General features: G+C 53.5%; 1 protein-coding gene across 1 annotated transcript in view; it reads right to left on the minus strand.

The window, feature by feature from the left end:
• macf1a (microtubule actin crosslinking factor 1a) overlaps window positions 1–14459 on the minus strand; it is a 145494-nt gene that overhangs the window by 83246 nt on the left and 47789 nt on the right. Inside the window, 7 exon segments of the mRNA XM_048993682.1 lie at window positions 42–148; window positions 343–455; window positions 926–1092; window positions 9233–9325; window positions 9462–9539; window positions 11023–11112; window positions 13898–13959. Coding sequence (XP_048849639.1) covers window positions 42–148; window positions 343–455; window positions 926–1092; window positions 9233–9325; window positions 9462–9539; window positions 11023–11112; window positions 13898–13959 — 710 coding nt within the window.

The raw sequence follows: 14459 nt of genomic DNA on the forward strand, positions 1-14459 counted from the left end.
ATTATCATCATCATCATCATCATCTGCGTCTTTGAACGTACATGAGGCGCAATGCCCTCCCCTCCTTCTGGGATTTTGGGGAAGGCGTCATAAATGGAAGAGACATAGGTGATAACAGACTTCTCGTCTGGTGAAGGCACATCCACGTCTAGATGGGAAAAAAAAGAGAGTGGCCAGTCAGCATACAGCGAAGAGGATGAGTGCGCAGAAGGACAGACAGAGAGACAGACAGACGGATAGACAGAGAGGCAGACAGACGAGAGAGAGACGGACAGAGGGCAAACAGACACAGACAGACAGCTCATACGATTTACAGTAATGGAGCGAAAAGAGGTCCGGTACCTTCAGCGTCCAGAAGTCGTGTGACCCCTAATGACTCTGCGATCTCAAAAGCTTGTTCCAAGTTTTCGCGGCTACTCTGCTTTGCTACAGTTTCCATGTCGATCAGGTCTGGCCTGAGCATTGACACACACGTCACCCAGAAAGAGTTAGCCAGAGCAAAGGAAACACTCCTCATCAATAGTGCAAAAACAAGTGCACTGCATTGTGTTTTTACCTGCTTCTGGGAAAACACCTCAAACAAATGACTTTTACTGCCATCTTGCTTTATTTGTAAAATGACTGTTGATTGTTTTCATTACCTCTCTCGTTCTGACCCACATTTAGCTGTTTACAGCGAATGCAAATGCAAACCGGGTAAACCTGCACTCTCCAACAGTACATCTGACAAGGTAAGAAATTTCATTTTTTTATGCTAATAAGCATAATACTTATCATTTCAAAAGACAGCTTAGAATGTAACCCCTTTTAAAACAAGGTTAAACACACAAATTTACTTCGGCATTTCATAATCAGCAGTACAAAATATCTTCCACATATGCTGGTCCTTGGTGCCCAGTCTATAGGGGGTGCAGTTCAAGCTCACCGGTAGCGGTGCAGCAGTGCATTGAACATGCGTCCGTCGCTCCAGCTGGAGGAGAAGTTGGAGCAGCGCAGGCCGGGGTAGCCTTCTGTGGCGTGCTGACTCCATAACAGCAGCTTCTCCTTGGCTGTCAGGTCGCCCGACTCGCCGCTCACATAGATCTCGGAGATCTGGGCGGGGGGGGGGGGGGATGAGAGCCCATCAGCGTGTGCTGCCCCCGTCTCGCCCACACCTTTACCCCAAGACTGTTACCACCCATCCACCCCCTTCAGTCATGTGAATCTTTTCAGTCACTTCATTTCACTCTCACTCTCTCTCTCTCACACACATACACACACACACACACACACACACACACACACACACACACACAGTAAAGACAGCACAAGGCAATAACCTGGTACCTAGATCCCAAAAGTGACATCACAATAAAAAAAACCGCACTCCTACAAGATTAGAAACCGTTATATTTTAATTTACTGCAGCCACTATTTTAAGCCACGCTTTGTCACTGAATAACTGCACAATACAAAGGCTGCACCCTCATCCATCCATCCATCCCACAGGAGACCTGCTCCTCACAGGCAGACCCTCCTCCCCCCCCCACCCCTCTGCTAGCGTCATCAAACCCACCCCACCTGACTTCAATAACATCCGCATCCATTCGCCGGTGAACACTTTAATTGGAAACATGCAGCTCGACACTAAATAAGAACAGCTTGAAATTTGACCTTTCTAAGGGTACAAGAGCAGTGGCCCATTTGAGATTTGAATCAGCAAGCCTTCCCCAGGCTGCCCTTTTGCCCCCAGTGGCTCTGTACCCTAGCCCTTCACACTCCCTCCCCCGTCTCTGGACAATAGGGAGGCTGTTCTCTGCTGTATCTGGCAGTGCCTGGATCTGGTCATTGGTATTCCTTCATCATCCCTCTTTCTCTGTCTGCTTTGCCATGTCTCTCGTGCGAATACATGCAGTGAAGTGAGGAGGGCCCAGAAGAGATGAGCAGGGCACTGCAGCAGCAGGAGAAAAGGGGGAGGGGTTGAGGGTGACGGGGTGCTGTGGCGAGCCTGGCACAGGCTCCGTCCCCATGCCAGTGGGGGCATACCAGCGATTGAACGCAGCATCCGGCTCACGACGCAGGTTATAGCGCCGCCCTGGGCGCACTTCAGCATGGCGCCACGCAGCAGGCGCATGCACACAGATCCCCAGAGGCACAGCAGCAGGGAGAGCGAGGGCTGATGGGGGGAGCCGGAGATCAGAGGCAGGAGGCAAGCCCCCAAGGCCCCAGCAGGGTGGGGCCGGGCATGCATGGCCCTTTGAAGTGCCAGTACACTTCCGACCCCCCGCCGCATCCCTGAGGCAGTAGAGAGCCCGGCAGATTAATGCGCATTTTAAATGCGGTTTTATTCCGATGAGGGCGGGAGTCAAGCATGGCCACGGCGTCGCCCCGGCAACCCTAGGGCATCCACCCCCCCCCACCCCCCCCAGCGACCTAACAGCTGCCCTGCTGCTGCTAGCAAGTAGATCATCAGAGTAACTAGGACTGAATTACAGTGCCCCCCCCCCCCCCCCCCCCCACACACACACACACACACACACACACACACACATATAGACACTCCCCAAAACTACCAGGGAGACGTTTTGTCAGACTCAGTAGGGGAGACGGGGCAGAGAGGGTGGAGGGACAAAAAAAGCAGAGGATGAGGTAGGAGGAATGGAGGAGAGGAAATGCGGGGGGTGCTCTGTGTCAGGCTGATTAGACACAAGGGACAAGTCAGGATGACACGGGGGAGGGGCTGGGAGATAATGCACAGGCGTGCATGCGCGCGCGCACACACACACACACACACACACACACACACACACACACACACACACACACACACACACACACACACACACACACACACACACACACACACACACGTTCATATCTTTATCGGGACTATCAATTAATTTCTTTGGGAAAAACACTAATCCCAACAATGACGACCTTAACAGCCCTAACCTTAACCATAAGTAGCTAAACAAAATACAATACTTGGAATTTTTAGTCTTTTGACAGCAGTTACAAATTTTTATAACGTTGAAAGTGAGGGGACTGAAAAGCTGGTCTCTGCAACGTATGTGACCCACACAGACAGATATACACAGCAGCATCATGCTGACTCATGGCACTGGCTGGTCATTTACACACACACACAGAGACGCATGTAAATCCGCTTGATCCTCAGGGTGCTGTGTGAGGTACTGCAATGCCCGCATGGCTGCCGCAGCAGGCCGTCCCTGACCTGCGAGGTGAGGGTGGGCTCCTCCGAGGGCGACACACGGCTGTCCATCAGCGAGTCCGGGATCTCCGAGAAGCTACTGCTGACTGCCCCAGTGTCCGGGGAGGTGAGGGGGAGGTCACTGGCATACCCTGATGACTGGGGGTCCCTCTGGACCACAGCGATCTCCTGCTGCACCTCCTCATTGACTTTCACCCTGAGCACGTCTCCTGTGTCCCTAGAAGGGGCTGGCGGCTCCGCCCACACCTGTACCCCCCCTCTGTCCCACGGCAGGACCCCGTAGTCTGGGGGGTACACGGTCCGCACCACACACAGCTTGCCCCCCGCCTCCCGGATGTGCACCACACCTCGCTTCTCCGCGTCGGGGGAGCAGTCCATCCCGGCACCGCCCCATTCGGCCTCCTCATCGTCCTCATCCTGCTCCTGGTTTGACCTCAAGATCCGGGGCCTCTGTAGAACCCCCTGCACGCGCTCCCGTACCCGGCACACTCGTCCCCCCCCAGGGGTGATGTTTCCAATGGCTGTCCCCTCACCAGCAACTCCCGTAGATGCCTGGTCTGAGATCAGATGCCCAGGACTCAAGGGTTGCGAGCCGGATTCTTGGGGTAGGGCCGCTTCCTCGGCACTCCCCACGGGTGACTGTGACAGAGCTGCATCTGGCCGGGCAGGACCATCAGGCCTGGCTACTGTGGTCCCAGCATTGTCGCAGACAGCCACCACTGGATCCTCTGTGGCAGCGCCTCTGGGCTCCTCCTTCTCCTCCTCCACCCTATTGGCGCTGGGCTGGCCCCCATCCTCCTGTGCCCGGGTCACAGCGTGCCGCCCCGTTTGCTTGGACTTGCGCCTGCACCTGAAGCGTATGCGCTTTTTTGGGGACAGGGGGCGCACTTTCTTTTCCCCAGCCTCCCGCTGTTGTTTCACACACCCCAGAGAGCCACCCATGTCCACAAAAGGGTAGAAAATGGGAGTGCTTCTGTCCCAGACCACACGCAGGAGGGGAGAGGTTCAGTCTCCCAGCACGCACAGGAGGGGAGAGGTTCAGTCTCCCAGCACGCACAGGAGGGGAGAGATTCAGTCTCCAAGCACGAACAGGAGGGAAAGGGTTCAGTCTCCAAGCACGAACAGGAGGGAAAAGGTTCAGACTCCAAGCACGAACAGGAGGGAAGAGGTTCAGTCTCCCAGCACACACAGGAGGGGAGAGGTTCAGTCTCCAAGCACGAACAGGAGGAAAAAGGTTCAGTCTCCAAGCACGAACAGGAGGGAAGAGGTTCAGTCTCCAAGCACGAACAGGAGGGAAGAGGTTCAGTCTCCTAGCATGCACAAGAAGGGAGAGGTTCAGTCCTTGAGCACGAACAGGAGAGGAGAAGTTCAGCACCCAAAAGCACAGGTGAGGGGCAGTGGAGGTAAGGAGCTGGTACAGCACAGGTTTGTGTCCCCCAGTTGCACAGCTTCTCTTCTGCAGTTACTCCTTCAGCCTCCCCCCCCCACGCGCACTGATGTGACCCAACTCACTGACAGAAACACGCCGTCAAGGGCACACAGCAGCTACACCAACATCTTCAAAATCAAATTCCCAACTCTGCTTTCCCAGAAATCCTTTGGTCTCCTGTGATCTTCTGTTCTGGGCGCTGCAGGCAGGGGGTGGTCACGTCGCACCCCCGTGTGTGTGTGCAGGGAGGGGGGGAGGGTCTCATCACAGGAGTCCAGGCGGCAAGCCCATGAGCATGCGACTTGTACGACTGCAGTGCAGAGGTGCATAGGCGGGGGCAGACGTGTCGCGGCACAGGAGGGCCAGGGGTATACCCTTGAGCCAGGCCCACACCTCCCTGCATGCGTGATGAATGCCCCTGGGGGAGGAGCCACCCAGGATGGCCTGCAGCCACGTGTTATCGACAGCGCGCTGCTTCCTGTGTTGTTGTTATTGTCACCGTCGTCATCGTTGCAGTCAGTGATAGTAGCAGCAGGCACTGGGGTAGCTGCGTTTCTGCCAAGATGACAGGAAGGGGGCCCAGACTGGCGGTGGGCGAGGGTGTCGCTACGGAACGTGCCCCCCCCACTCACCGCGTCTCCCGAGGGCTCCCCAAAGTACTGCTGCTGTCCGCATCATCACCAGAGCTGCCATTTTAGTCCCGTTTTGACTCGCATTTCTCCAGGCTGCCACGTCCCATGGGGGTCGGTCCCTCCCGCTGATCTCCGTGGCCGCCCCCCCCCCCCCCGGCGTCACGTGGCGCTGGGCCACGGCGCTGACATCACCGCAAACAGCCGGCTCTTTGTTCCGCAAGACCTACCCTGACACCGAGGACCGGGCTCTCACCGGGCGCCAGTCAGCACGCACCTAAAAATAAGTGCCGCACTCGTCGCCCTCTGCTGGTGTACTCTTGGTGTTGCCACACGGTTACGGCGACCCCTCCATTCGCAGATGCAGCCAGTCAGCCCCTTCTGGTCCGTGTGCCGGGCCGCCACTGGTGAGCGCAGGCGTGCCAAAGGCAGCCACTCCCGCCGACACGCTCCCCACGTCCCTGAATCCAATTACTGCGGCTGCTAGGCTAGGTTAAGCTAGCACGCGCTAGGCTATGCTAAGCCATGGAAGGCAGACGTCCCGGGTTGGGCATTCCACTGCTAGCCAGGCTGCACCGGGCGGGGGGCTAGCGAGGTGTCCTGTGACCCAGAGGATGCCGAGCGAGGAGCAGAGAGGGTGGACGATGCCAGTCAGGAGAAACGGAGAGAGAGAAAGAGAGAGAGCGAGGCGCAGACTCCGTCCGTCGGCAGGCACTGGTGGATAGATCCAATTGATACGGTGCTCCCAAGAGAGAGAGCTTTACTGTGTGTGCAAGAGAGAGAGAGTGGGAGAGGGGCAGGCTGCAGGGCTGGGCGATTTCTTGATCCGCCGTAGATGCGCGTGTCAGAGGCTGCGGGATTTGTCGATCCTCTGATCCGTTTCCTCTGTGTGTGTGTCTGTGTGTGTCTGTCTGTGTGCGCGAGCCGATGCAGGGCTGGGTAATCCTTTGATGTGCCGCGCTGGTGAGTGCGCCTGCGTCTCGCTCTCTGTGAACACCGGGGCCTGGAGATCCTGCTGAAGCCAGGGACTCGAGTGGTGGCGGCTTCCCTCTCCTCCCTTCTCTCGCTGTGGCTCTCTGTCTCACTCCCTCCCTCCCTCACCAATGCCGGTGGAGGAAAAAGCACCGTGTGTGCCGTCTGCTGCAGCTTACAGGCTCTCTGCTGCTCGCCATCCTCCCCCCTCCCTTACTCCTATAATTCTCCTCCCCCTATCCACTTCCACCTCCCTCCCTCCCTGCTGCTTTCTGCTCTTCAGCTCAGAGAATACACACACACACACTCGACCTAAAAGCCATTCTGAGGTGCAATTGGTTGGCAACCTGCTACTAATAGGAAAGAAAAAAAATCTGCCTTTTCATTGCTACCACCTCCCTCTCCCTGTAGTTCCCTCACTATTTCTATGCTGTTCTTACTCTCTGAGGCAAAAAGCGGCTCCCAGAGAGGGATACAGGCAGAGGGACGCACGTTTGGGAAGGAAGAACGCAGAAGCACTGGGGTGAGGGGAGATGATAAATTTAGCTGGAAGCAGGGACCAGTAGGGTAGGAAGAACTATAGCAGACAGGCAGCATTGAGGGGCGGGGTCAGGTGGCCAGGCGGCCAATCGGAGCACTGCTGCATGTTGCACGCAAGCTGGATCACATGCAGCAGTGGAGTAATGCGACGCACCAATAAACACTGAGGAAGCACGGCAGAATGTGCATGCTTGACGTATCAGGCACACTTGGCCTTAGAGGGCCAGAGCATGTTTCACATTATGGGCTGCAGAGCAAGATGGCTCACTGAGCAACAGCTCTACACAGGTCCCCTAGATGGGCTGCAATCGTCTTGGGGGAGACAGCAATATCCAAAACAGCTGAGCCTCATCACCAAGCATCAAATATGGCAGATCCCTAGAGATGCAAACCAGGCGGTTCCCCATCAGATGACAGGCTGTACGCATTTCAGCTCACTCAGGGATCGGGCAACACTGACCAGCAAGTCACTGCACCGGAGTGACCACCAGGGGGCAGGCATCACGAGGAGAATCCTCTTCAGCCAACCCCCACCCCTCACCCCTCACCAATCCACCCAATGTTTATAAGAGCAGCAGCTCCAGTAGGTCAAATCGATCACGATGCCCCTTACCCACCCGACCCCCCGGATATACACTGCAATTTGACACAAATGAGGGCCCACAAGGCACCCACCAAAGTGGCTATTGTCAGGTGCCGACCTCTGCCAGCTGGGTATTGCTATGGCAACAAGCCAGCTCTTTAAAGGAGCCAGCTATACCTTTAAAGGAAGCACTATACCTGGGCGGGAGACCCTTCACCTTCAGACACATTAGCCAGCCAATCAGAAGCCTCAGAACCTCTCACCGGGGCCAGGAGCAGCTCCTGATTGGCCTCTGGTCAGCACCTCCTGTTCCAAAAGCCTGGCCAGAACCCTTACCTCTATACCCCGGCCTACTCTTCAGGATGCCACATATGCAGCCTTTCTATCAGCTTCCCATATCCCCCTCATCCCTCCATCCTCCTTTGCTCCTGATATGCAGAGTCATGCAGCCAAGAACGGCAGCAGAGGAAGGCGGCCACGTCACCCAGGAAACCAGCCTATTGTGCCTTGAGATGACATTGATCTTCTGGAGCACAGCGGCCTCTAGTGGTCATCTAGTGGAAGAGCCGGTATATAAATGTGCAACAGAATTTTTTTGAATTTAGAATTTAGTGATCAATTGTCATTGCTGGCACACAACAGCACACAGTGCACAACAATGAAATGTGTGATCCAGGTATATAAGATTCTATCAGGTCTGGATGCTGTTCAGTCAAATGGATATTTCAATATTAGTTTAAATACTATAACTTGTGGTCATAAGTGAAAATTAGCTGGAGAACATTTTAAAATTAATCAGAGGAAGCACTTCTTTACACAGCATGTATTTGGAGCATGGAATAGTCTTCCTGCTAGTGTAGCACAAGCTAAAACCCTGGGTTCCTTTAAATCAGAGCTAGATAAGATTTTATCAACTCTGAGCTACTAGTTAAGTTCCCCCCAAATGAGTTTGATGGGCCGAATGGCCCATCCTCCTCTCGTTTGTAAATTTCTTACGTTCTTATGGGTCCTCTGCTTTTAACCCATATGTGACAATGTGACGCAGCAAGGGTCAGCAAATTCAGCTCAGGGTATCTCAGTGGTGCCTTGCTGGTCGGGGATTCGAACCTGCAATCTTTTGATTACATGTGTGCTTCCCTAACCATTAAGCCACCATTGTTCAAACATACCAAGATAAAATTCCTCCGGGTCAGGTATGAGTCGTCTGTTTATTTCACATGCTACCAGCTACACATCCCAGATTTCTATGCCATTGTGGTTACCTGGTCTATTTAACTCACAGTTCACTCAAGGTCATGCTGCACACACACAGTCACTCGGATGAAGGAGGGACGTCCCTGCTGCTGTGAGCCTGTCAGGCCAACTTCCACATCCTGTACAGCAAGGACCATTGGAACATGCAGCCCAAGCCGATTGAAGCTGGAAATTCCCCAAAACTCCCTGGCAGGACCCGGAGAGTCCCAAGAGGTCACAAGTGCAGAAATTATATCCTTCCATTGGGATTTAAAGGCCAACATGATCTCAGTGTGGCGTAATTCCAAACCAAGGTCACACAAAAAGGTATAAATGACACCTGAAAGCAATAATATTTCCAAGAGACCAAAACCAGAGCATGATCATCTTTGATTATGTGTTCTGCTTCGGTTATCATCTGGGGTGTATTTTTCCATAGTATGATACGTGATCAGGATCTGAGGTGAAGCACTTTCTCTTACGGCACAACAGCATGGATACACACACTTACAGTGTACCAGCGTGCACACACACTAACATATATCCGGCCAACCAACTCTCCAAGCAAACACACAGCTCTCACAGGAAGAGAGCTGGGCAAGTCACACTGCAGGGTCTGGCACTGGGGGACAGACCTGGAAGTGGAGGATGATGGTCCAGATCAGGCCCAGCGTCAGCTTGGGGTTCCCATCGGTGATGTCATCGTTTCGGATGTTCACCAGCTTGACCTGTTGAGGAAGGGGGTGTGGCTTTTAGCTCATGATAGCTGGAGGTGTGCAGGTCTGACAACAGGGAATGTGGGGCACGATGCTCATGCTGTACATAAGATATGCAAAGATACGCCGTCCCCATAATGGTGCATACCTGTCTCTGCTTGAGGAAGTCCAGGGCGATCTGCACATTTTGCAGCCGGTGGAACCGCATGCGGCCTTTCTCCCGGGGCTGGGGAAGACAGGAGGAAGGGACGTGAGTGTGGAGGGGGCCTTCAGCACAGGGGGCGGCAGGGGGAGAGAGGGATGGGGTGAGAGGACGCAGGTCAGCATGAAGCACCAGCTGAGGATCTGACGGCTTCGCAGGAACCAGAAGATCACGGACGTGCACGCATGCACACTCGAGCGCCTGGTGCGGGTTAGTCATCACTGCAGGAAGCCACATGGGGGGGGGGGGGAGGGGGCAAGGGAGAAACTGGAGGAAATCTCCATGCAGAGGCCGGTCCTGCGGGCCCCAGCGGAATGCACACACCCTCGGCCAGCAGGGTGACCAAGCCCAGGAATCAAATTTGAGGTCCCACTGCCCTGGCCCTACCTGCACGTATGAGTCAATCTCCTTAACTCTGGTCTTCCATGTGAGTGTGTCCATGAGCTTTCTGACAGGAATCTTCCGGGTCTGCTGCATGTGCATGGATATTTGTGCGTGTGTATGTGTGTGCGTGTGAGAAAGAGAAAGAGTGCATGCATCTGTCTGTCTGTCTGTCTGTCTGCCTGCCTTCCTGTGTGGTCAAGCCACTCCACTCACATGCAGTCGGGGGGGGGGGGGGGTACTCTGGGTCTGTGGGACTGCAGGGGGGGGGGGGGGGGGCAGGTGTACGTACTCCCTGAGCGCCTGGCTCCTCCTCGCCCCCCAAGCAGATAAGCGGGGGGGGCCGTGACACACACACCCTCCGCAGGGAGGACGCGCCCCTGTGCTATGGGCATCAGAGAGAAACAGAGATGAAAGGGGGACGGAAGGGAAAGGAGGATGAGAAGGAGGGCAAGGAGTGGGACATCGGGGTGGTCATGGAGAACGGGACAAAGGAGAGACAGAGTGAAGAAAGGATAACAAAAAAATGGACGAAAATAAAGGCAAATGGAGATAAAACAGGGTAACTATATAAAGTCACTACATGTCCCCTCAACGGGGGCAGCCCTGCGCCTGCGGGGGACGTCATCCAGGCTGCGACCAAGTCAGTCACTAAGTATTTATGGAACTCATAAAAATGTATTCCTATGAACACTCTCCCAAATATTTAGCATCTACAGACAAAATTAAAATTCAAAACAAAAACTTTTGTTTAGGTGATGTAAACAATGGCCAAGGCCAGGTGGAGCATTAACGGGCGTATGCCATGCCGTCAGACCGCCAATTCAGGTGTTCCACGTCATGTTCACCCCGAAAATCTGCGTTTGCACAGCAAAAGCACTTAATTTCACACACCAGCTTCAGGAAACCTGCAGGGTTCGGTGAAAGACATTCGGTTCTGTGAGCCGTGCGGAGAAATTACAGACATGGCTGCTGCAGTTCCAGCACACCCCAGAGATGGCAGCACCAAGACCGCCTGAGAGTTTGTGTCTCCCTATAAAGCACATTTCCCCAGCAGGAAGAGGAAAAGAAGCTCACTGACTGCTGGCAGCTCTCAGGGTCTGGGTATGTCAGGCCGTTTCCTTACCAGGATGACCCCTGACAGCACTTCCAACAGGGATATGAGGTTATGTCCATCGCGGAGGTCCTCGTACAGGTCTGAGATGTGTTTGCGGACCTGGGGAGAGGGGGAGGGTAGAGATCAGCAACATCTCACTGTAAATAGCGACTCCATCTAACTGCAGCGACCAGATGGGACACCTTCTTAGCCATCACATAACTTGCTTGCTTGCATCATCAAGCAGACCATCTGATGAGGAGTTCAACCACCAGCAGGGGGCACCACGGGCACTAGTGCACACACAGAGACGGGTCCCCTCCCCTACTGCCATGTTGATCCTCAGAAATCCTTCTCTGTAAGCGCACTGTCAGCCTGCACTTGCTTTTAGCAGGTGTGGGGAATCCGTCTGCATGGTTTACCTTAGTCACTGATCCAGACCAGGAGCAGCCGGAAAAGCGAGCGTCGGTGCAGATAAATATGTAAACATAAGTGCGAGCAGTCTTCATCAGCGCAGGGCTGCCATCTCTACCGTACAGCCCAGAAAGCAGTAAGACCAACACAAACGCGCTGTCCTGTCCCTAAACTCCCTCTAGCAACATCTTCCCTTTCAGGGTTTCTGCAGAAGGCTGCAGTACGCACAGTCGCCACCAGAGGGTGGCAAGACCAAAGTAACAACATCTAGGGGTCCAAAAACAATGGGGATCCATTGTACTGTGGTTTCCCCCCTGGCAGGCTACCTTTACTGATGGTGACAAGGGTGGGGGGGGGGGTGATACTAGATCTGGGAGCAGTCGCCCTGGTCACAAAGCAGACCATCTGGGTGATGAGCTCAACTAGACCTGGTACATCTGGCATCCTGATTCTGGTAAACCCACTGCCCCCCACAGCTAAGGATATCTATTTCCGCTGCCATGTAGCCCTCTTGTCTCTGCCCTGCGACAACAGCTGGTATAAGTGTGGTAAAAAACTAGCATTAAAGGTAAACATGGCAGCCGCTCACAAACTTGCAGTGGCTGAAATACATGAGTTCTTAAAAGCCATTAAAGCAAGAGCTGGATCCTCTGGGTCTGGGCCATTTTGCAGCAGGCAGGCCTTCATGTCCGACCCGGATTCCCTCACACTGTGGGCCTCGAGCTCATTTCCCACCAGCGCCGACAGGAACCCACGCTTCCTTCCTGGTCAGCTGTGCTGGTGTCTCTGTTCCATCTCCACATCCTGCAGGCTGTTCCAGTCACATCAAAACGTGACACGTTTGTCTCTTCTCCCGAAAAAGACCCGCTGACCAAAGTGGCTGAAAGGAACACACACCATCACACCGCCAATCCATTATTCAGTGCTCGCTCTGCTCTCCCTGCCGCTCGTCTGGCTGTAAGCCGATCGGCTCCATGGCCACATGCTCGTTGCCCAGGAGATGGGGCCAAGAGAAGCCAGCTTCCAGAGCGGCTGGTTCAGTTCCGGGGATCACAGAGATAGACAGGAAGGCAGCGTGTGCACGTGATCAGCTGACCCTTCCGAAATAATCTGTCTGATCTGAGATCAGCTGCAGAGAGCGTGCACATACATAGAGGTTCTGAGACACACACCGATCTTGCCAACTAGATCCTCTGCGGAAGACAGCATAGATTCAATGATCCGAAGGGCATATTGGGCCTTAACATCCTCAGTTTAACACTGCCTGCCAATCAAAGCCCTAATCTGGCTGAGGGCCACGTTGTAGTGTGAATCGGCCACATGGCAGACGACACACAGATTTGCTTCAGAGATATCAGACATTTATGAAAGTTCCCGATTTTTATCACTGGTGCGCAGGTCTCTCATCACAGAAGGTAGAAATCAATGGCGAGCAGAAGGTGACCTCGTGCTCTGCATGGTGCTGACGACCTTGTCGTGCAGGGCGTGGAACTCAGGGAACCACCTCCGCTCCTGGGTGACTTGGACATGCTGCTGAAAGTTTATCCACCTTTTATGAGCAAGACTGAATGTTTCCTGGAGCAAATCCGGGCTACGGTGTTATTTCAGGTGTCCAATAATGCAATTCATCACCACTTTAAGATGAGGCTGACTGAAAGGTGCTGTGTGTGTTAAATGGCTTTTGTTTATCGCCGTGCTGGAGGCTGAAACAGAAACCCAGCAGAGATGGTCTGCACACTGATAAGTCAGGTGTAAGTCAGGTACATGCCACCCAAAGGACCTGGGACACTGCCGCTGAATGTAACTCCCATGTCGGCAAGCAGGTCGCTCTACAGTCACGATGAGCCACAGACACAGAACTCATGAAAGGAAGCAAACAGTACTACAGGGACACTGAGCCACGGATACAGAGCATATGAAAGGACGCAGACAGTACTACAGACACACTGAGCCACAGATACGGAGCACATGAAAGGAAGCAGACCGTACTACAGACACACTGAGCCACAGATACAGAGCACATGAAAGGAAGCAGACCGTACTACAGACACACTGAGCCACAGATACAGGGCACATGAAAGGAAGCAGACCGTACTACAGACACACTGAGCCACAGATACAGAGCACATGAAAGGAAGCAGATCGTACTACAGACACACTGAGCCACAGACACAGAGCACATAAAAAGGAAGCAGACCATACAACAGACACACTGAGCCACAGACACAGAGCACATAAAAAGGAAGCAGACAGTACTACAGACACACTGAGACACAGATACAGAGCACATGAAAGGAAGCAGACCGTACTATAGACACACTGAGCCACAGATACAGAGCACATGGAAGGAAGCAGAGGGTACTACAGACACACTGAGCCACAGACACAGAGCACATAAAGAGGAAGCAGACCGTACTACAGACACACTGAGCCACAGATACAGAGTGCATGAAAGGAACTTGTGGAAAGACAAAGCAGCTCCTCGGTGTACCTTGATCAGGTGTTTGTTGACCCATTTTGTGAAGGTTTTCTTCTGTACTCTGTCCCGTTCATCTGTGCAAAAAAAGAGAGAGGAAGGTTATTCATATAAAGGGAAACACAGGGAGCCCCCGAGCGAGTGTCCAGCCTGCATCATCGGCAGCCCTGCACTCCCGACAGAGTTGTCTCTTCATAGCTGCTGCTTTTAGCAGCATCTGCTGAGACCTGGCACACAGAATCACCTCCACCCCACAGGGCTCATAAATCCATGCATTAGCTTTCACCTAATGAAGTCTCCACTTGTCAAAGGCATGTTTTCCTACAGCTCAGCAATATCACTAAACCTCTAATTAAAAGTCATTCTTTATGAGTCATCCGTTTTACCATTAGGAGTCTAGATACATTTCATTTAGTGAGTGCGTGAGACTACCTGCCATACTTCTTCTATCAGTACTAACCAAATTCACACAACGCAAGCAAACCTCCTAACAGGTAGGGGGAGCTGTGCCATTATGCTCACACTGGTCCCATGCCTTGTCATCACAAACATGGTGCTAAGTGAAATTTAAAGAAGG

The sequence above is a fragment of the Brienomyrus brachyistius genome, chromosome 23 (genome assembly GCF_023856365.1).
Source record: "Brienomyrus brachyistius isolate T26 chromosome 23, BBRACH_0.4, whole genome shotgun sequence".
Taxonomy (NCBI): domain Eukaryota; kingdom Metazoa; phylum Chordata; class Actinopteri; order Osteoglossiformes; family Mormyridae; genus Brienomyrus; species Brienomyrus brachyistius.